Source organism: Notothenia coriiceps, unplaced genomic scaffold, assembly GCF_000735185.1.
Source record: "Notothenia coriiceps isolate Sejong01 unplaced genomic scaffold, NC01 NC01_scaffold00033693, whole genome shotgun sequence".
NCBI classification, from domain to species: domain Eukaryota; kingdom Metazoa; phylum Chordata; class Actinopteri; order Perciformes; family Nototheniidae; genus Notothenia; species Notothenia coriiceps.
The window spans coordinates 374,644-398,445 of record NW_011366394.1 but is presented as its reverse complement, the minus strand read 5'-3'; the positions used below and the strand labels follow the sequence as shown (position 1 = coordinate 398,445).

The window sequence follows — 23,802 nt, the reverse complement described above, 5'->3', positions numbered from 1 at the left end:
GGTTTCAGGGAAAGTTTCGCTATGTCCCGGGGACGCCTGGTCTCTGGTGAGGGTGTTCGAGTTGACCCAAGATCTAGAAGCTGTACTTGGCCTGAAAGCGAAAAACCGAACGACGTAGTGACTGAGAAGAGTCTCGGCGTTTCTCAGTTATACAGGTGTACTAGATTCTCAAGATAGCAAAGCCATCCCTTATACGAGTTCTCAGTGAAGCCTCAACACAAGCTCGACGATCAAGCTAAAGGCCACCGTTCTGTCATCCAGGGCCTTTAGAGTGGCTGCTGGTGCATCGGACTACATTGAGAGGAATCTTGTTGAATGTTAACTCATCTCCGTTCTCCGGGACCCAGCTTGTTGAATGCCTTTGTTTGCTCGATGCATGCGCAAGGACTGGGGCGCAGTTCTGTTACAACAGCAGGCACGAAAAGCTGCGAGTCATTTGGCGCTATGGTCACGACCTTGACCGGACTGAAGGAATTATCTTTGCCAGCGGAAATTGAGTTCTTGCGCTAAAGTGCGGCAGTGTGTGAGAAGTTTAGGATTACCTGTTTTTATGTCCTCACTTTCATCTAACCTGCAATCACTTATATTTATGAGCGGCAATCCGAGTGTCGGGTCACGGTTGGGTGGGGGAGTGTCGACTCCGCTTGTAACATTAGTAAGCCTGGAGATGAACATTTGATGCGGGCTACACTGTCCCGTTCCTCTTGATTTGACCACTAATGTCACCGTGGACAGAAGAGTTGTCGCAAGATGTGGTGAGTGCACCTGGGAAGGAGGTTCATAATTGCTCAGAGAAAAGAGTTGCTGGGGGTAGCTGCCCTTCTGCCCTCCTCCTTGATGTTATCCACAGCCGTGCCACACCTCTACAGGAATAGGTCCACAATGGTTGGTTCAAGGCCAAAGGGAAGACCAAACGATTGGGACGTCGTAGGCTAAAAGAAAGTTAGTGATTAAACTTTCAGATGATATGAGGAGGTCAGTCAAGGGACCGCGCTGTAACTTCTCACGAGTGAACTTCTACACTTTGAAGATGGAATCCTTATACGGCGGACACCAGAGGAAAAACGCTTGTACTACCTTGAAATCAGTTTTTTGTCTTGAGCACCTTCATGATAACTGGGACATGTAGCACAGAGAGATCATTCAGCTAGCAGAGAAAGGTGTTTACTGGCTCATATGAAAGATTCATAAGGATTTGTGACAAAGAAATGCTGTTGCATTAAACGGAGAAAACCAACGGTCATGTGCGTGCACCAATGGCAGCCATGAAGTTACTCACCCCTGAACTGTCTGCAATTGGACTACTTGCACCCTTGAGTAAAGTTATAGAGGCTGATGATATATCTTGGTGGTAGTCGACCACTTCCAAGGTTCGCACAGGCCTTTGAAACCAAAATAAATCCGGCGGACAGCAGCGGCGGATTATAATGGTCTTTTACCCGTTTTGGGTTCCCAACACTGACCTATGATAAAAGGAAGGAATTCGGAATGATCTCTTTCGACACTCGGGGCGCTAGCTGGAGTTAGGTCACTCTCGAACATCGCTCTTACACACAAGTAATCCGTCTGAGCGTTCAACGAACTCTGTTACGATGCTGCGAACGCTGACAGACAAAGAAAGAGACGTGGAAGAACTCTTCCAAGGTATACCGCGTATATGCACACGCGACGAATGACAGTTATTCGCCTCACTTTTCTGCTCTTATGGTCGTCAACCTCGTCTCCCGTGGGCTTCCTATTCGGCCTGTCAGAGGGACACGATCCCAGTACCACAAAGGTATGCTGAGAATGGCGCGATCGCGCCCCTGGATGGACGAGATATGGCATTGCTATGGTAACAGTCTGGCGGTCTAGTGCAAAGGGCATGTCGCTATTATGATCGAAGCGCGGGAGGGGAGTGGTTCTGAGCAAGGGATAGGTGCTTAGTCAGGACTAGTGGCGCGGAGGGCCTGGTAAGTTGCCTTGCCTAGGTGGCGAGAAGAGGAACAATATATGATGTAAAGGACAGGTTTTCAGATAACCAGTATATGTCGTCCATCCAGAAGTGATTGCAAAGGGAAAAATCAGAACCCTGCCAGAAAACCTGCTTTCGTGCTGTCAATGCGTTGCAGTGGAAATTCCCACCAGTTAGTCAACCACCCCCAACGCCACCCAGGCAAGGAAGCATCCAAAGAAAGGGATGTGACGGGACAAATGCTGGAACATCTGTTCAGAGATGGTCAACAGGAGGTATGGTTTGCGCGGTACCAGCAAATCGGCTAGCCTATCCATAACAGGTACTCCAGACCAATTATGTTAAGAAGAGAGCAGCGACCAGTGTTGGAACACAAGCATTCTGAGGAGGATGTTGGAAGACTACAGGACTCTGTGTAGAGGACAGTTAGAGTGTTTCCAACTTTACATGACAATGGCATTGCGCAACGGGAAACTTGGAGGACAGGCTAGAGGTCTTTGTGAAGAAGGTTATCTAGACAGGGGTGACTCTGCAATGAGGGATGGAACCGGGAACTCTCTCAGGTGCACTGACTTAGAGGGGACAATGAGCAGGCAACCCCCAATGTACCTCAGAACGAGGATGAGCGAGAAGAGTTCGCGCGTCAGTGCATGTGCGAGGAACGGTTAAAGACCTGAACCTTGTCACCTGTTCCCATGAGACGGTTACGCTCGGGAGAGACGACCGGTCAAAAATCCTCCACTATCATCTCTTGGCCTCCACACATTACCAGTCGTGTGGGTGATGGAGTTAGCGCTCCCACCTTCTGTATATCACAAACTGCCCACCATCCATTCCACTAATCCACCTCATTCCATATCCCCATTCACCAATTTACATGTCCCATACAAGGTTAGATTGAAGGTCACAAGCACAGTGTTAGTCCTAAAGGTCATACATTTGAGGTGTGATAGTTTGGACAACTTGTAAATCTTTGTGTTTTATGAAGATGTTAAAGTTATCTGAATAGGACAATATGTGAATATTCAGTAAGTGTCGGGAGGCCACTTTTGTTGTCGGGGGAGCGTGTGGCAACCCTGGGATGTGTGACCACATTAATATAATTATTATTATTATTTAGAGTTAGAACATGCATTTATTTTGTACATCTGTTATTTTCATGTCATTAACGGGGTTGATAGATGCAGTGAGTGGTGAGGCGGAACGTTTGTGTTTGATTCAATGGTTCCGGGGTACCGATTAAAGCGACGGACGTTCCCGGGGTTTCCTCAGAAGTAATCTGGAAGGAAACCGAACACAACGTGTCCTCATTACTTCTGTTTCACCTGCACCATACAGGTTGGTAAACTGTGCATAAATCACAATGAATCCCCCCATAAGGTTTGCAAAGATAATATGTAATGGCCCGCTAACAGTTGAAGACTTTGTAGCGCTGTTTACATGTGTAAAACTGTTATATAGTGTGTGTGTATTAGCCTAGCTTCCCCGGTACGGCGCCATTTTGGGGGACAACGTGATCTGACGCAGTAAGGAAACAAGTTTGTCAGTATATCTGAAGGCTCCCACACACTGAGTATTTACATGCATGTATAGTGATTGTGAGTTTGTAATAAATATGTACTTTGTAAGGGTTATAAGTTAGTTACTGTTGATAAAAGAGTAAGGTTGTTTGTTACACTTAAATATGTTTTAGTAATGCGTTTTAGTGACCTGCCATTAATGGCAGAAGGTAAATAGTCAACATGACAGGTTAGAGGGGTCATGAAATACTACTTTTAAGTGAAAGTAAAAAGAAGAGTAGTATTAAATACAGGTTAATACTGTATACAAATGTATTTAAGGTACAACAAGTGTTATTGAATGTGAAATTCAATTCGAAATATGTGTTTATCACATAAAAGAATAACATACAGACAGAGTGAAGGTATGTGAATGGTTATCAAGGAATGTAAGTCGAAACTGAAATGTATAAGATAAGTAATATGTTTATATGATTTTGTGTAATAAAACAACCGCAGAAGTAATCTGGAAGGAAACCGAACACAACGTGTCCTCATTACTTCTGTTTCACCTGCACCATACAGGTATCATCACTGTTACTGTGGTCCTCATATTGGGGACCCGTAACACTTTCATATCAGAGATCAGATGAGGTGGTGCTGCCTCCAGCAATAGAGGATGAGGCAGAGAGAAGCAGCAGCAGCACAGGGTTGCAGCAGGTATGTTATATGCTGTAGTCAGGTGATTTAAATGTATCAATGAAAGGAAGAAGTGTAGGCTACATGATAAGAAGGGAATACAGTTTGAATTAAAGTAATAAAGTACAGTGTAACACTGTACTTTATTACTTTTTAATGTACAAATACTTTGTTACTGTACGATATCAATAACAATAATCCACAGCTCCTCTCTCTCCTCTCTCTGCTGCAGAGGATAAAAAAAATTCGGGTGCCCCGAAAAAATGTTTCGGGGTACACGAGCAGCACCCTGCCAAGGCAGTAAACCTAGGGGAAACACTGGATAGTGCTTTTGGTTTGCCTTGTAACCATTGGTAGCTATTACCAGTTACCAACGAGTATCAATGTAAGTTAATAACCACAGTAGCAAAAATGGTGGAAGGTAAAACGATTGATTCAAAAGTTGAAAAGTTGTCCATTTCCACTTTAATTATGTTTTTTTCAACATGACTCCAAATAAGGAAACATCCTGTTTATGTTACTTGGCAAAGAACCAGAACTAATAATTGTTTACTTGGCAGAATACTTCATTTATTTTAATAGCTTGTTTTGCTTCTAAAAGATACTCTATGAAATAGCCTGAGGTATGAATAATGTCTGTGGGATAGTACGAGTGCAATTTAAATTAAAACAAATTTGAAAAAGAAAACACCAAAAATGACCACATAACCACATCCTCATTACAGAGGGAACACAGGGGGATTGTTTATTCATAAAGACTTCATTATCTTTTACAGCAATAGTGACATAATTGCAATCTAATAAATGTATCATTGGGTAAGCTTTCACCACCACAAATACGAACCGTTGATTTTGAGACGAGGGAACAGGAAGTGGTCAAATGCTAAAAGTCTAATCAAAAGTTTTTTGACGTAGAGTAAAAGTACCCAGATGGGTGGCTCTCATGTATCGTAAAACATCTTTGAATCCATTTTTGTAAAACAACCATTCGATAATCCAGTTTCTGAATGTTTATCTCCCTTTGGAGGATTCAGATGACAAAATAATTGTTATGGGAAATGAAGGATGTCCTGAAAAAGTATTTTAAAAAAGAATTGATGAAACCCCTTGGGATCATCTCGTTTTTGAGAGTGAAAAATGTCTGTCTTTGTGCTACCAAAATGTCCCTTTATAAAAAACAGACAAACACACAAAGCGTAATGCAAGATATTCATTAGACAGCACAGAATGAAAAACAGCAGTTTCCATTTATGAGTCCCGCAGTGACAGACTATTTCTTTTCTTTTTTCTTGTCTGTTTTGCATTTATTTCCGTGGCATGTTGCAGATGTACCTGGTTTCGAAATTGCTTTTTCATTACCATATTGTGTTCATGCTTGAGAAGATAGGCTGTCTAAATTCAGTCCAAACTTTCCTTTCAAAACACAGAAAATTGTAACAAGAACAATGACAATGTTTCAACAGAAACAATACAAAAGGAAACCAACATAGAAAACAATTTGAGGTACAATGTGTTCGTTTTGTATTTCCATCAGAATAAATCTTATTTAAATTAATGTGGCTTTACTCGTTTGAAAGTAGATTTATTCCGAGTTAATTGTGCCATCTGCAGCTGTATACGCAGGAAATACTAAATAAATAGAACCACCACAGAGTACTGGCAGGTGCTCAATATTGATGATTGGAATTCAGGGATACCTTTTCTAAAGACTCAGTTGAGACATCCTGAGAAAGCCTTTTGAATACTCGCCGATAAAGTTGTTGTTTTCTACGGACACATACTAACTGTGACCAGATTGGAGTCCACGCAAAAGGTTGTAAGCAAATATAGTTTATAAAAATGGGTTAGGGTTAGGGTTAGGGGTTAGGGTTAGGGTTAGTCCTAACCCAAAAAAACAACAATTAAACGTGTAAATCAGCCATATAAGAAGTTAAAGCAGAAGAAAGGAAGATACAGAGTGAGCTCTACGGACAGTATCTATAGCTGTAAAATACAACGTTTAAAAGCCATAAACTCATTTGTTTGTTTTTGTGTTTAAATTGACTTTCTCAATCATATGCACTGACTTCCTAACAGTTTGGTTAATGATGTTTTACTCAGTGCTGTGAGCAATTCAAACAGATGCAGACTTCTTAATCATCTTTTAAGAACATTTGTCAAATTCTGTCTCTCTTAAAATGCCGGAAACTCATTTTCTGCTGCTCTCTCTTGACTAAGGGGCTGTTCTGTACCTGAACACTCACCTTCGCTCGCTTAAAGCAATCTATCATGGAGAATCCTCACTGGCTGCAATCGCCTTGAGAAACCGTTTATCTGTTTCCTATAGTTAACTGTAGTCATAATTATCCATGTGCAGAACTTTGCACTAGTATAACTTTATTTATAAATCCATCCTTGGACTGCTGCCCACTCATGTATCCACCTACATGTCACGTAAACAGCGCTGCCTCTGTTCCTTGAGCTCCATCACTCTCTGCATCCCCTCAGTCTGTCCGTACAGAATTTGGTGGGAAGGCTTTCTCCCACTCTGCCCCCTCGAACAGAAACACACTACAGCAGTAATGAAGCTCCCCACTTTGATTCCCCTCGGGGATTTAAACTACTTTAGGAAGCGTCTGTGGGGGTGTGCTCTTGTACAAAGTTTTAAACTATCACTCTTGCACTTGTGCTCTACTTAGTCTGTGTTTGCATGTCCTCTCGGTACCTCTGTGCTGTATCGCCAATGTGTCTTGACCAGGTCTTTATTGAGCATGATGTCATGAGATTACCTGAGCAGCACCTTGGGGACCCATTGGAGAAACTATGCAACACAGTACCCACTTTAAAATACAGATTTGGTTTTGCAGGAATCGAAAAGCGATGCACGTAAGAAAGTTTGGACAGCAGGAAGTGAGGTTTAACACCTGACCTAGAGAACACAATCAAATGATGTTCTTAGAGTAAACCCCATCTAATCACAAGACCCCAACCAGGTGGCCTACAGCTGAACAAAACCTAATTTAGGGTGCTCTACCTTTACAAAATTCCACTTACCAAATGGAGGATTAGAACCAAATAAACTTGCAATCAACCCTCAGCAATGCCAACACAGTTAGATTAACCCATCCTTATAAAGGAAGCAGTAGGCAGCCATTATATACACAGCAGCCAGTGTTGGGGTCTGGTCCCTTGCTGAGAAGCACCTTAGCAGATGCTAGGAGGTGAAGTGGAACCTCTTAAACAACTCCTAAACTACCAATCCACACTCCGTACTTGATGGCAACCCTCCTTCCAAAGCCGGTATAAACTGAGTGATTGCCGCCCAAAAATGCGAATAAACAGGTGATAACATAAGAGCTAAACCAAAATATAAAAACCAAAGGTTCCTCTGAATAAAACGCAACTAGCTAACTAACCGAGTCGTCCCGAGAAGCACAACACAACGAGGAAAATACCAACAAAAGAACCAAACAAAGTCGGGGCTCTGTCGCTTATTGCCTATAAGCTAGCAGGCAAAGCTATAACAACTTGCAGTAACTTACAAAGCTGCAACAGAAAAACAAGTTGTAACCGAAACAACTTTATTGCTGATGCTGGCTAACCATGGATTTGACATTATCTGTTCCCACCTGAACCTAATTGGGTTAGCACATTTCATAAATGCTTTGGAATCTGAGCTTCAAAAATATGTGCTTATGACATCCAAACAACTAAGTGTGAAAACTCATCACCCTAACATCAGTTGTGTGGATAGTTCCTCAGTACTGAGTCATTTCTCTCTTCAGGGAAATGAACAGATTTCAGAGGAAGGCAGGACCTGCACTGCCTGCAGCCAAACACCTCTCTACTTCCCTCTCGTTTTTTTCTCTTTTCCCCCGCTCACAGAATCTGTCTCCATCTCTGTGGTTTTTCACAATGCTGCTGATATAGGGTTTTGCATTACGCAATATAAATGCCCCTCCCTCCTTGCCTCCCTCTCTCTCTCCCTGCCTCTCTCTCTCTCTCCCTCCCTCCCTCACTCGTCCTGATATTAATGACACAGCTATCTGAGGCAGCGGCAGTCCCCCTGCGCTCTCCCTCCTGCAGGCAGTGCTCATACACACACTCACTCTTAAACCAATAGGATCCTGGGCATACATTCCCACACTTCTCCATCTGCAGCACACACACTACCTTTCGCATTCAGACACTTTGAGGTCATTTCAGAGGCAGTTGCGGACACTTCACACGCACTTAGCAATGAGGACGATTGTGCTGTGCGTTTATGCCAGTCTACTGCTTACAGCCACCTTGGTGCCGCGCACAAGCCGGGCGGCGGACTTCCCCGTCAACTCTCACCAGAGATGGGACTCTAGCGGACCTTTATCTTTGGGATCTGAATCTGGGACTCCCACCTCATGCCCCATTAAACTGAGACCAACGGGCCAGTGTGGGAGCTCTGGAGCCAGGGCAGAGGAGGGGGAGGACTGCCCTTACCAGCTCACCCTGCCTCCCCTCACCATCCAGCTGCCCAAGCAGTTCAGGCTGCTGGAGAAGACGATGAAGGAGCTGCAGAGCTTGAAGGAGGTGGTCAACAAGCTGAAGGGTGGGTGCCAGGAGTGCCGCGGGGCACGGGGGAATGGAGCGAATGGACTTCAGCAAGCGGACCAGGGACAGACGCCGAGAGAAGACCTGACAGGACAGGACGTGCAAGGTGGCACCAGCCAGGAGGAGAGGGGAGATGGTTCTATTTTGGGGAAAAATACTCTGAGCCCGAGCACTATGCAGGAGATGCAGGTAAGAGGCTCAGTTTGGTCTCACAAAAAAGAGAACTTTCAACACTTACAGTTCCTTTTACCAATGAGTGTACACTATTATAAAAACAAATATAAACCTAGTTTTCAGAAAATATTCTTGTGACTGATGTCCATAAAGTGAATTGTCATCGACATTTGCATATTATTGGATTTGGCATTGTTGAAACTGTAAAATCTGGATACTTTATGTATCGTGTAAATATGATTTCTAGGTCTGTACTGACAGTGCAATAGTGGTACTGCACCAGTTTCTGTATTACCATCAGAGAGATGTCAATTCCCTGTAAGCCACTTCATCAACTAGCTTGTGAAGATTTAAGTGACTCTGACCTAAACAAAGTGATAAAGATAAAACGCTTTGTAGAAACAAAGTCATCCCAGTTTGCCCGGTCAAATGTATCCAGCTGGAAAGCAAACAGGCCAAATGTTGAAAGACATCTAAAGTCCAACCTGGCACCACTCCACCAGGGAAACATTCCTGTGACTGTAAACAGGGTGTGGGACCAGTGTCAGACACCAGCCAAATGGCGGTGATTGTTTTGTATGTTTGTCCACTCTGGCAGACGTCCAAACACCACGTAGACTCGTTTCTATTCAAAAATAGAATTCGGGCTGGAAAAAACAATGAATGAGGCTGGTGACAGTAATCCACCTGCTTTGTATTCTGTGCACAGAAATCATTTTCTCCCCCCCCCCCTGCTCTGGCCCTTCCCAGGTGAAAATGAATAGGATGTCGGCCAGCTTGCGCAACGCCAGGAACCAGATCACGTCTATGCAGGGTCGCCTGGAGGGGCTCAACCTGGTCAACATGGACAACGTGAAGTCTGTGGTGGACCAGCGGGTGGAGAACATCACCAGAGTGATCAACAAGCTCAGCTCCACCTGCACTTCCCAGTGTGCAGTTCGGAACAGCCCACAGAGTAAGCCCACTTTTACTAAGATTAGTTTGTCAGCAGTCGTTTCTTTTTTTGCTGTATTTTCTTTCTTCACTGCCATTTGAAAGCCCTCTCCATCTTCTCAGCTATTTACTATACATGTATTCTCTTTTGACAGAAAACCTCTTGTGATTTTTATTGTGCTATATTACATTCCGTTCCATCTTTGCTATTTCAAAAGACGCCTCTCCTCTTTTCATGTATTACATTTTTTAGCAATCTCTGCTTGAAAGAATTCACCACAGATGAAGATATGGTAATGATTCTCCCACACACGCATAGCAGTTTGAGGGTTGTTGTAAGGTGACTTCTCTGGCATTGGATCTATCCAATCAGGCCTGAGTGGGCATGGCGACTTGTTATCACAACAAACAACCCCAACTGTGGGTGGTCACCTTCACCCAGTGAGACCTTTCCTTCTGGGAAATGGGAAGTGAAATCTTCCGGGCTGACGATGACATTGACATCTGCTCAAAGTGGTTTGTTGTGTGAGCGACATGCTTTTGCTATTATCGGTATGAAAAGCATTGCATAATGTTCAAAAAAATGTCCACTACTGTAGCAGAGCCTCAGCTGGCTAAGTGCAGCCATAACAACAATTCTAAAATAGTTTTGGGCTGAAGTCATATTGAGTGAAGCAATATGACTACGAGGGTCAAAGTGAGTATCGAAATTACATTTTATATAACTATTTCAAGTACCTTGACATTCCACTACCCTCCAAATGCACAAAAACTCAAAAAGGGAAAAAGAGACTTGGCGCCTACATTACTGAATACTGTAATGTGAAAACAATGTATAATAAAAAAACTGTTTCTAGGTTTCTGAAAAAAGGAAGTCCAGAGATTAGCACAGCCTCATTATAGAAACTTTGAGAAATGTATTAGTAGGGATTGCAAACTAGCCAAGCATAACAAACATTCCCCCTTTCCGTCAATGTAAAAGCTTATTTGGTTGAAAGCGTCGTTGAAATGCAGGTCTCTTTTCAGGCTGAATAATATCCCGATATTGCATGAGTGAATGTGACATTATATTGGGGGGCTTTTATGTGGAAAACAGATGTGAGCTTATTTCTAAGTAGATTAGCTGGGACAGTGGTGTGAAGGGAATCCCGGCTTTCTCTGTTTTCTTCCTCCCTAAATTTGCTCCGTTCTCCTTCAATCCTGTCCTCTCTCACTCATACTGTACATGTATTCCTGTCTATCTGCTATTCATCGCTCCATTTCCCCTTCATATCTCCTCTCTCGTTCACTTTTTTCTTCTGCCACAACTTTCCCGACTCCATCCCACTTTAATCCGCTTTTCCCGGTTCCCTACCCCTCCTCTCTCTTCCTCTGGAGGTCATGCTCTTGAGTGTTCATTCCTGCATACAACAACTAGCTGTCATTATCTCTTGACAACACCACAAGAAGTCATGGGGGCGGCTTTCCCAACATTAGTCACGGATGGCACACCAGGGTCAGTAACACTTGTCTTTGAACATCAATCTGTCATGTTAAACTCGAGATCCGGCCATTTATGCGACAGCAAGTTAGGAAATCATAACCATTGGTGTCTGAAGTGGATCCAAAAGAAGCAGGAAGAAAACAGCTGTTATTACCAGGGAGATTACTCGAATACGTTTACAGTTTCACAACAAGAGTATAAACCGTTGCTGCAGGTGATATGTCTTCTTCAAAAAGATTAACAGTTTTTTCTAATCTTCGAGATTTCACAACTGGACAAGTGTGAAGTCATCTTAAAACAAACCAACACAAGATGAATGCCCTCTACTTGATATGAACACGACGTAGAGAGAATGTTTGCCAGTTGTTTATCGTAGTGCTTAGTGAGGCAATTCCTGCCTAAATGGCTCCCCTGCCTCCTGAATAAACTATATATACAGCTGCCAAAGTGCACCTCCCCTTTCGCGTGAATGAAATTTACATTCCCTTTTCATCCGAAGCGATACGAGCGAGCAGACGTAGGATGCCATCGTCTGCAGATTATATCAATTTAGGGAGACGTCATAAGAGACAGATGTGGATTTTGATCTAGTTAGGAGCTGGAGTGATGGATCTATACGGCGAGCAAATGTTGAAAAACCAGTCGCACATCAAAAGGGATTTATAATCTAAACTCACTGGTGCAGCTCATTAGGCTACACTCTACAGTTCGTAACATTTACACTCTGTAGGCTTGAAAAGGTGTATTTTGAACTTCCTTTCATCCCTATCAATGCCACTTTGTCACAAGCTCAAAGAGAGAGCAGCTAATGAGGGACAAGCAGCTAATAACCCTAACCCTAATACAACACTGGCATACATTACCCAAACACTTAAGGCCAATGTGAATTGCATTTTCACCATCAAGCGACAGTATGTTTGCCAAGATGCTTTTATCGCTCACTGCTGCAAATGTTTCTTTCACCCCGTTTGCCAATTCCCATCCCTGCTGCAAGCACTAATCTTCCCTTTCACCGCTGTAAGACGTTATTAAGGCCTTGAGGTGAGCGGGTAGCAATTCATGTTACTGTTCGGCTACATTTACTCAATTACGGACAGAGAATGGATGCTCAGTCGGCTGTCGAGAACTGCTTGTCTGCGATTGTGGTGACACACAGCTTCCGAAAAGGAAGGCTGTTGCTTTTTGATTGGTGTACAAAGAGACTGGTTGTACTTTTTGTGGGGAAAGATTATACTATGACTTTGTAGACACATTTCCTTCCATTAGAGGTGCTAATCTAAGCTGACTACTGGCTGTCACAGAGCGCGCTTCCTTGATAACAGGGTTGTCTTCCTTTCATGCCAATCATTGATATGCGTGCCAAAGAGGCGAAGCTCGTCAAGAATTGGGCTAAAAAGGCGTCAATATTTTTTGGAAGTTTCTAAGAAATCAATCAAAGGTCTCAGCCACAAAACTAAACAATCATTTGACTCAACAGCAAACATTTGTAAACCAGTAGGTGGTTGATATTATAGTTATTTAGGTCAGGCACAGTGCCAGAAGTAGTCAAATGAGATGGCTCTTCTGCCTATGGATGCTGGCTGCAGACAGATGGTGACAAATAGAGATGTGAAGTGGAGAAACTACCCTCATTTAAAGTGAAGGAGACACTGGAAGAATTTATAGCACAACACTTTGAATGCCAAGTGCAGCGAGAGCCGTTAACGTGACAAGGATACATTTTTCAAACATCATGCACTGCTTCCAGATTGCGTGATCTAGAATTATGCGGCCATTCTGCACACAAAGTTCTCTGCATGTGTTGACAGGGGAAATGTAGAAGATGGCTACAGAGATAAAGCAACCAAAAGACATGAATGGTGCTTTTATTTTTGCACACCATGCACTTACAAAAACTTAGGAAACACAAACCTTACATTGCTGCACATTGCTTTACTCAACAAAACATTGTTGGTCTTTCCTTCCTGTGCTTGAAGAAACCTCTGTTATCAGTATGGCTCTGTTCCACCGTTGTTCTTTATAATCTACCATGCCATTTAGCAGATTTAACAGTAAAACAAATCTGTATCAGCAGAGGACAGCGTCACTCAGTCGGGGTCCACATGCTGCTTGCCCAATGTCAAGATGATTCAGGCCCCAGGTGGCAAACGTGCAGGGAGGGGGTACGCTTCTCTAATCCAGTTTTACACTTTCCCACGTTTTGACAAGTCTGTTCCTTTAAATTCCCAAATGCTAACTGACAGGGGCCTTTGGAACTCGGTTTTGGATGGGGTCAGCAGGCCCGCAGTGCGACACAGGGGCCAGGAGCAAGAGTTAGAGAAATAAGTGGAAAGATATTTTAGAAAAATGTGGGAAGAAATCTCAGAAAGTAGCAGAGCCGTCTGAAATGTCCCGCGGTGCAACAAGGGAGAATGTCGTTGATTTCCATCCTCTGACAGTGGCACCTGTCCTTTGCTTTCTTTTCTTTTATGTTTCAGTCCTCATGTGATTTCCAGAAAGGGACATCATGGTGAGGATGAGCAAGAGTGTTCTCAAGTGCTTACGGAAAGATAGTTCTCAGTTTAATGCTTGATGACATGATGATTGATCTGCACTTGGCAATAGTTTAGTCAGAGGCTAGAGAACTGAAGTTGGAATGTGTTGGAATAGACTTCCCCCGGAAATTAATGCAGGATTGAGAACTTCCACGACGGTTCAAGCTGGATTTCCTGCTAACTTATCACATGTTTTTTACATTCTTGAAGGACAAATGCCAGAGCAAAGTCATTATGTAAAGGTCACCTATTCTGCAAAATCCACTTTTCCATGTCTTTTATACATAACCATGTGTCCCCTCTGTGGAAAGAGATTCTGAAAGTTTCAGGAAAAAAGATACTCTCTCTTTATGTCCTGATCCATTTATATAAAAACCTGTCTGAAAATGAGCTGATCAGATTTTGGCCACTTTATGATGTCATAACGATTTTTTGGCTAGTGTAACCATTAGCCAATCACCAACCAAGGTAACCCCCCCCACCTTATCACCTGAATCTCCTCCTCTTTTTAACCAAATGTCTCTCAGAGGGGCGTGGGGAGGGGCTCCTTATTTTCATCTAAAGTAACAGACAGAGAATAAGCACTTTTGAAACAGGGCTGAAACAGAGGGGATTATGGGATGCTGCAATGATCTGTTTGGTGTTTCGAGCCAAACACTTCAGAGAAATGTTTTGTATATATCTGAGACCTATAATATATTGATGAAAAACACTATAATAGGGGACCTTTAATATCATCCAGTAAAATCTCCTACAACCATCTCTCATCGTCCATCACCTCTCTCTTTGTCCCACCAGTGATCTTTGCCCCTCGGGACTGTTCAGACTACAATGTGCTGGAGGCGAGGAAGAACGGTGTGTACAGCGTGACCTTTGATCCCCGCAATGGCTCAATTGACGTCTTCTGTGACATGGAGTCCTATGGGGGCGGATGGACCGTGATACAGCAACGGCTCGATGGGTCTGTCAGCTTCAACCGCACCTGGGCCGAGTATAAGAAAGGCTTCGGGAACCTCAGGTAATGGGCTTGGGTTTATTTCCTACCCTCCTTTCAAAAGATATCTTAGGGTCGGGAACATTGGCTGGAAACCAAAATGACAGTTGTGGCTTAGAGGCTTAAAAAGACAACCAGATATATCTAACTGGTATCGATAAAAGTATTGTCTCTGGTAGGTTTTCCAACTTAAAGGGGCCATGTTATGCTTTGTGTGGTGTTCCCTTTCATGTAGTGTATTATATAGGTTTTTGTGCATGTAAATTGTCTGCAAAAACAAAAAATTCCCACACACTCCCCCCCTGCCTGAAACGCCTTCATTAAACTCCTTTGTTTACTACCGTAACAAAATGATATCACTGACACACTCGCGATTCTATTGCCTAGCGTTCCAATGCATTGTTTGCAATATGCTAAGGACATTTCAGACACACCTCTAAGCGGTTGACCAATCACAACAGAGCCGGCCCGCTAACCAATCAGAGCAGACTGGGCTCTGGTTTCAGACAGAGGGTGAAAAGAGGTGCAGCAGCACAGGCAGTATGAGAAAGATAAAGACCATTTTGAAAAATAAAGCCTGTAAATATTTCACAGTCGAGCCACAAAATACAAATATGAATCTGAAAACGAGCGTCATATGACCCCTTTAAAAAAAGAGGAATACTAAATCAACCAAAAAAACGAAACAAGGAAAAAGAGAAAGACATTCAGAAAACCTAAAAAGTACGATAAAATAAGAACAATTACAAGCTCACGAACAGATTGGTGAGAATCATCACGTAAATCCCCTATTTGTAGCAACAAGCTGCCATCTACTAACCACCTGTACCAGTAACATCATATCATCTTCTCACTTAAATGTAATCCTACTATCTGCTCAGGTAACCTATTGGTGAACAAGAATGTAACAATTCCCTTCACATGCAACATATAGATAAAAGCTAATGACTACAGTACAGCTGACCCCTTTTAACAAAATGCAATTAATAATTTAGGACTAGAAAATGGTTAAAGATGGGAAATAGCTTCCTGGGAAAATGGAAGGAAGCAGCCGTTCAACACAGACTATTTTCTGTTTTAACGCATCGCCCTTTCTGTAACTAGATTCATATTTCAGGCCATGTTCTGCACTCTGCTCCTGAAGGAAGGAGTTTTATATGACAGCCATGGATGTAGTATAACCTCCCACTGAAAGAATAATGTCTCCTCTCAACCCTCTTTTACCGTCACACTCCTCTGCCCTTGCATCTACCCCTCCCCTCTGTCGTTAACTTAAATCATTTTGAGTAGCTTTCTAATCAGATGTACACCGATATGCGCTTTTTAATCATCTCAATTTGTTTTACCTTGTCCTTTCCCCTCTTATCTGTACTTCCCCTCTTCTGTAGAGGTGAGTTCTGGCTGGGCAATGACCATATCCACTCGATGACCAAAGCCAAAGACATGGTGCTGCGCATTGAGCTGGAGGACTTCGAGGGTGTCCGGGAGTACGCAAAGTACGAACAGTTCTATGTGGCCAATGAATTCCTCCGCTATCGACTGTCCATCAGTGGATACAGGTACGATTTTAGATTCTCTGCTTGCACGCTCGATCAAATATTCATAAAGAAGGACTACATCTTATATAAGTATTGATGTTTCCTGCAGTGGGACAGCTGGGAACGCCATCAATTTCAACAAGCACTTCAACCACGACCAGAAGTTCTTCTCGACGCCCGACCGCGACAACGACATGTACCCCTCCGGAAGCTGCGGCGCCTACTACAGTTCCGGTTGGTGGTTCGACGCCTGCATGTCCGCCAACCTCAACGGGAAGTACTATCACAAGAGGTACAAGGGAGTGAGGAACGGGATCTTCTGGGGAACGTGGCACAACATGTCCACGGAGTACTACCCCACCAACTACAGGCAGGCCTTCAAAACCGTCAAGATGCTGATGAGGCCCAAGAACTACGCTCCGTAAGGGGACAGGTAAATATGAATATGGAAAGACGGAGATTAGAAGGAAAAACACCAACAATTACAATTAGTCATGCATTTGCTCACTTACACTGGAAAAAATGCTGCTCCAAAATCAAGTAAAAGAATAATGAAAACAAGGTGTTTTCGCGTGTAATAAGTAAAAATATCTGCCAATAGAACAAGTGAACATTTGCTTGGTTAGATTTCTTGAAATAAGACGAGGTATATTTAGATAAAGAAGATCTTGTGATAAGCTGGGAAAACTTATTTTGAACTATATCTTACCAGGATCAGGAAATGTTCTGTGGCCTGAAATGCTCAAAAGTTTGCAGTTTTCTGATGTTAGTTGGTGATTTTCCCTTAAGTATTTTTTTTTAGATGAACCATCTTTTACAAAAACCACAGCAGCTTAAAAATGCATTGTCTAAGAACAAGGCCCTATATCTCACTGCATTGTTACCTCTTCAGTTATTAGGTCTTATATCGAGTGTAAGGACATATTCTGACTAGAAATTAGACGAATATACTTGGCAAGATTTTGAGTTTGTACAGTGCAACTCATGAGAAAAAGACAATTGTGAACGTAAATGTAACATTTTTTAACCCCGCCATTGCTTTTCTCCACTGCAGTGAGCGCGGCCGTCAAAAAAATTTCGGATTCAAATGATGATACTAAAGGACAATGGACTATGAACGATGATGGACTAATAAAAAACACACACACAGTCTAAAGGCCAGCCTCCTACAGTGGCCATCATAATCTACGGTGGGTTAACATGAGAGATTTTTCACAGTTTTTCTGACATTTCTCCACTTTCTGTCCCCCCTGCTATAAAAACCAGCTGAGACACGGCACAGCACACAGTAGTAGTAAAAACTAATGAGCTATCATTTTCTCCGCTCTAAATGGTTTCATAATTAACAGCAGCCACTCGAGTGAGGTATATGAGAGCTGATGATACAGTTTTTTTAGTGGCTCGGAAATTCATTGTGAAAGACTTCATGCCGGGGTCAGAGTCAAAATGTTTAAAAAAATAACTACAGGAAGTGATATATGACACGCTTTGGGTAGCGGTGCACAATTAACAGCTTCTGTGTCGTTCACTTAATTACACTGGGACACTTTGCTAATGTATCATCATCCTATACAGTATAAAACATCCAAGGATAAATATGCACCCTGAAATACAATTCGATTGGATCGTTCCCAAGTACATTCTGCATTATTGATGCTCCATTACATTTTTCTTGACAGCAGCCTCGGAGCAGGACACTGCTGCAAAAATAACCTGTTCCTATTGTACTCCCCCATTATCTCTGGGTGCACTGAACTACTGCACATCTCCTGAGGCCATGCACCAGTTTTCATGTGTAAAAACACCTCCCCGAGTCATCACTTGTACAATACTGCCGCCTAACGTTAGCATTCTGTAAAGCACCATTTAATCCATTCTATGCGCAGTGTGAATGGGAAGGATGGGGAAAGAAACTTTGAGGACGTGTACAGTATTTATTTGATTTTGTGAGGTATGACAGCTTTTATATGATACATAGGTCATGCAGGACAAGTCTAATGATTGTTGATATTCAAGCAATGATGAAGACTTGCAGTATTGTGACCATTCATAGTAATTATGTGTGTATTTGGAGCTTCGTGTGTGTACGATATTGATCTTTTCTATCATTCATATTCAACCGTCATGCCAAAAGATTATGCACTTTTTTATATCAAAAAATGAATAAAGTTCTAACTTCATGGCCGTGTACATTTCAGTGTTTGAAATCCTGTTGAAGGCATATGAGTAGTAATCCCTCAAAGTGCGCCTGTTATGCTGCATGACCATAATGAACGGGTTAATGAGGTGTTGACTCATTAAAGTGACTCAATACAAGAGGGAGTACATATCAGTCATCACAGAATCACACTGTGGGTCTGTGACTTTAATGTCTGTTTACTGTATGTGACCATCAAGTTAATAAAAAATGATTGTGCTCATCCACATGATGAATTCAATTCCAAGTATTTACTTTTCTTTAAACATTATGTTTAATGTTGTATGGTCCACAAATCCATGTACAGTACCAAGATATATTTTAAAGATAATCTATCAGGGAACAAAGGCAATGAAGTAAATGTGATCATTGCCAGAGGGGGATAAAGTACTCAGATCCATGTACTTAAGTACAAGTTGAAATACTATGCTCTTAAAATACATTACAAGTAAACATCCTGAATTCAAAATGTTACCAAAGCAATAGTACAATAGGCATCAAAATGAAGTACTATAGATAATAGAAGTACTTATTCTGCACGGTGGCCCATTGCAGTGATATCAAGTACAAACGTTTTATCAGCTAAATGTACTTCAAGTATCAAAAGTAAAAAGTATGCAGAATGGCTATTTCAAAGTAATTTGAATATTAAATAATATTTTTTTTATAACATGTACAAGCCTTTTAATGTTAACGTTTGTCAATGTGGAGCCAATTTTAAAAGACTATGTCAAATACATGATGGATAAGAATATATTGTGTTATCATATTATTTATAGTAACTAGAGTGTTAAATAAATGTAGTGTAATAAAAAGCACATTATTTACATGTGGTTTGTAGTGGAGAAGTATAAAGTAGCATTAAATAGAAATACTAAAGTAATGTAAAATGATAAATAATACTGAAGTACTTGTGCTATGTTTGTCTTTCATATGAAACCTCTAAAATGCTATTTAATTAATAATTTATTTAATATATAATTTATTTAAATGACTATTAATCATCATCATGCATGAGTCTTACCTCCTCAAGGCACTGGAAGGCAGAGCTAGCAGTTACATCAGTAGTAGCAAAGGATGGATCCTCTGGGAGTGAAGCATCAGGTGTAAGGGCCACCTGGGGGGTATCCTCATCATCCTCATCCTCATCCTCATCTTCCTCCTCCTCCTCCTCTCCTCCACTGGGATTCATCCAACCCTGTTCCTCCTCAGATTGACTCACTAATGCAAAACATATAGATAGGTACAGTCCATTACCCAATCTATTCATAAGTATTCATAGATTGAAGGCAGGGAGAAAGCATGGGGAATAAGAGCATTGCATTTATGAAACAAGATAAAAACATCAACAATAGCAACATTCTATGCAGGATGGGTAACTCGGAATCTTCTTCATCTTAATTGATAAATACTCTGTAAATTGAGTTACCACAAAACATCAATTGACGGGTCAGAGGGTAATTTGGTACGAAAGGTGTTGCAAAAAAAAGCTGTCTATCAATACCACAAACCTAGCAAGAGCTATTTAAAACACACGTTCAATATTAATAACTGATTTTTAAGGGGAATAAATACTGACAATATGTATATTATATAATATATGAAGTTTATGCAAGGTGGTAGGGACAGTATCACCTAAATATGTGAGCAGTGCGCTTCATAATCGAAAAAAATATACAGTTTAGTTTATACTTTGTTGACTAAATGCTCAACGCCAATACATAAACGTCCCTTTCTATGGCGTCACCATTAAAAACACGTTCTTAAGTAAAAATGCTCCATGTTGATGTGTAACGTTACTGTTAATGCTAATTTACGTAGCTAAAACATAAGCTAAGCGTTAGCTAACAATACAAGTAGTTCATGTTTGTGTCGGTGTTTGTTTGCTAAACAAAGAAACAAATACTTTTACAAAAGTCTTACTTGTAAATGTCTTGAATCCTCCTTGAAAACTCCGTCCCTTTGTGCAATGACAGTACAAAACCGTAAGCCTTTAATAGTTTAAATAACGTTAAAGCTAACAGCAAATGTTAGCAAAACTCAATCACAGTTTTCTCTCTGGTTAAATGCTGTGTTCTGGTTACTATAGCAACGACGTCATGTTCTAATAACGTCAGGTTATCTGCTTTATTTTCACCACGCTTCATTATATTCAAGCTATGTTTTCTCCTTAAAGTTAACATTTGATGATATGCAAAGATGTAACAGTAAAAACAAGTGCATCAATTTAATCAAGTTTTATTTAACACTTGCAGTGAGTGTCCAGCAGATGGCGGTAAATAGTAGAGCTAATTTACTGTAATGTCAAAACAAAGCATCAACATGTGTCATGCAATGTCAACGGAGAGCAGCAACACAAGCCAGCTGACTGTACACTGAATGGAACCAAAACAAATCTGGAACCAACTGACTTCAAAGGTGATGGTGATGGTGCAATACTGCTTTTCTCCTGCTTCTTTCAAATTCCCACAGTGCACTCTGGGAGTTGGCATGACCGATTACTCACTCCCTGCAACAGCTGCGAGGATGTGTTATCTATCTCAGCAATGCATCTGTGTGAATGCCTATATGTGTGTGTGCATACAATATGTATGAAAGAGACCTTTCTGCCAACTAAAGGTAGAGACGGACATGATATAACTCCTCAAAAAGCTGGGTGCCACCAAGCAAGAAACACCTTTAACCCTCACCCTCTTGAATAATACGTTCAGCCTTGAATCTCTGCCAGTGATGAATTGTGGGAGGCAGTTTTAGACTGTGTTTTCCTACTTGGTATGTTCTTGATTTACCTTCGGTTTACTGGCTGTCGCACAAATAACCCTCCTCTTCAAAGGCTGCACTTATTTCCTGTGCACAAACATATTCTCAAAACCATATGATGTAACACATGGTACAGGTTTGTGCGTGTATTATGCTGTGTGTGCCCCAGAATGAGAGGCATGTAGATTCACACATGTGGAAAAAACATTGTGTTTTAATGCATGCACATATGCACAAGACCTCTCTGATTCAACTGGCTTCACTACAGAAAAAACAACCATTCACTTTAACCATACCTGACTAAATTACATTACATTACATTACATTGCATTTAGCTGACGCTTTTATCCAAAGCGACTTACAATAAGTACATTCGAACAGGAAGATACAACCTTGAAGAAAACAGAATAATATAAGTACATCAGGTTTCGTAGAGCCAAACATTTCAAGTGCTACTCAACTGGCTTTAGATAAGCCAGTCCTTTATTATAAGCAGTGGTGTAATTGGGATTTTTTTACTGGGTGGACGGGGTGGACTATGGACGCGCTCGTGAACTGTTAACGGGGGGGGAGGGCTTGGGGACCTCTGTGTCGCCTGTCATGATGCCGTTTAGACAATGTAAGTTGCGGTTCGCTGCTGGATGTTGTTCGCGGTTCCATCGGTACTGATCCGGCCTTTCTGCGCGACTATCACTCGAATGCGGGACTTGGTCTCAATATGTGGGACGCGGGACAAATAATAAAAATGCCGTGTGTGCAGTCCCGCACCCTACACACACGGTTATGCACCTCACACACACGCTTCAAATCAAGTTGCATAAATGCTTGAGCTACGTTTTTATTATAATTACTGTGAAATCTGCCTATTATGTTTTCGTCATTATTACAACAAACACACACTTGCAACTGATAACACTGGCAATGATTTTAGATGTATTAGACTATTAAAAAAAGACATCAAATAAGTGGGGGTACGGCGTAGGCTATACCCCCGCGTCCAACGCCCACTACACCACTGTTAAGTGCTTTGTTAGTAATTATATCGCTCGAAGTGGAGTCAAAAAAGATGAGTTTTTAGTCTGCGCCGGAAAATGTGCAAGCTATCTGCTGTCCTGATTTCAATGGGGAGCTCATTCCACCATTTTGGAGCCAGGATAGCAAATCCACGTGTTTTTGCTGATGGGAACTTGGGTCCCCCTCGCAGTGCGGGTGCAGCGAGCTGTTTGGCCGATGCAGAGCGGAGTGTACGCGCTGGGGTGTACAGTTTAACCATGTCCTGGATGTAGGAAGGGCCAGATCCATTCGCAGCTTGGTGCGCAAGTACCAGTGTCTTGAAGTGGATTCTAGCAGTTACTGGAAGCCAGTGAAGGGAGCGGAGGAGCGGCGTGGTGTGGGGAAATGTTGGAAGGTTGAAGACCAGACGAGCCGCTGCATTCTGGATGAGCTGCAGAGGTCGGATGGCACATGCAGGCAGACCAGTCAGGAGGGAGTTGCAGTAGTACGTCTAGGCGTGAGATGAAGAGAGCCTGGACCAGAACCTGCGCTGCTTTCTGGGTCAGGAGGGGACGTATCCTCCTGATGTTTTAAAGAGTGTATCTGCAGCAGCGGGTTGTAGCAGCGATGTTTGCAGTGAAGGACAGTTTGTTATCTAGGGTCACACCCAGATTCCTTGCAGTCTGAGTCGGGGAAACAACAGAGGTGCCGATGTTGATTGTTAGGTCAAGAGTGAAAATGAATGTACACACCCTTGCAATTGAGTTGGTTCGGCTGAGTATGTGTGCATTTCTTCGCTCAAGGTCAACACATAAAATAAGTGATTTCTCTCATTGAATGCCATTTAGTTTGACACATTATCCGTGGTTTGGCTTAAGTATAAAGAACGCATGTTAATGCAGGACAAAATCCCCATCCACACTTTTTTAAAGATGTCTTTTAAATCATGTACTTAAATCTTACTCTCCAATTAAACCTGTTAATTATGTCTCCCTAACTTTACTAGCCTTTGTTAAAGCTGTTAAATTACCCAGCGCTATGGGGTGCATTTCGACCTTGAATCCTCTCCAACTGTCTGGTTATGCTCACTAATGAATCCTGGCAGACTCCAGTTTATTTTGTAAAATGAAAATATACCCCTTCCTGTAGTGTGACTATTGTTGGCAAAGAAAAACACAAGATAACGTTTTATAGCTACTTCAGGGGAGAGTAACAACAGTGCAAAGGAACATGGGAAATATATAGAAACCCGGAAAGTTTAAGAATGATTGCTTCATGTTTATGTTTGTTGCTGAATCAGTTATAAACCGTGCTATTATAAAGTTATTGGGTATATTTTGCACATGCTGCTCTACCCTTTCATCTCAGTCAACATGATAAAACCTGCTGACTCTATAAAACCGTATCCCCATGTCTTCCCCTCAACCCAACCAAAATTGCTGACTTGAGATTTACAAGTTCTGAGTAATGGCTGCAAA

General features: G+C 42.0%; 2 protein-coding genes across 2 annotated transcripts in view; one reads left to right on the top strand and one right to left on the bottom strand.

The window, feature by feature from the left end:
• The window catches only part of ccdc146 (coiled-coil domain containing 146), a 39,730-nt gene extending 19,117 nt beyond the window's left edge, over positions 1-20,613 (bottom strand). The window contains exons 1-2 of the mRNA XM_010790044.1: positions 20,495-20,613; positions 19,596-19,792 (exon numbers count right to left, since the gene is read on the bottom strand). Coding sequence (XP_010788346.1) covers positions 19,596-19,792; position 20,495 — 198 coding nt within the window. The 5' untranslated portion in view covers positions 20,496-20,613. The remainder of the gene's footprint in view (positions 1-19,595; positions 19,793-20,494) is intronic.
• fgl2a (fibrinogen-like 2a) lies at positions 8,169-18,554 on the top strand. The gene is made up of 6 exons (XM_010790039.1): positions 8,169-8,907; positions 9,643-9,847; positions 14,641-14,860; positions 16,225-16,395; positions 16,484-16,807; positions 17,429-18,554. The coding sequence occupies exons 1-5, from the start codon at positions 8,371-8,373 to the stop codon at positions 16,797-16,799; spliced, it is 1,449 nt and encodes a 482-aa protein (XP_010788341.1). The 5' UTR covers positions 8,169-8,370; the 3' UTR covers positions 16,800-16,807; positions 17,429-18,554.
• Positions 20,614-23,802: the final 3,189 nt, after the last annotated feature.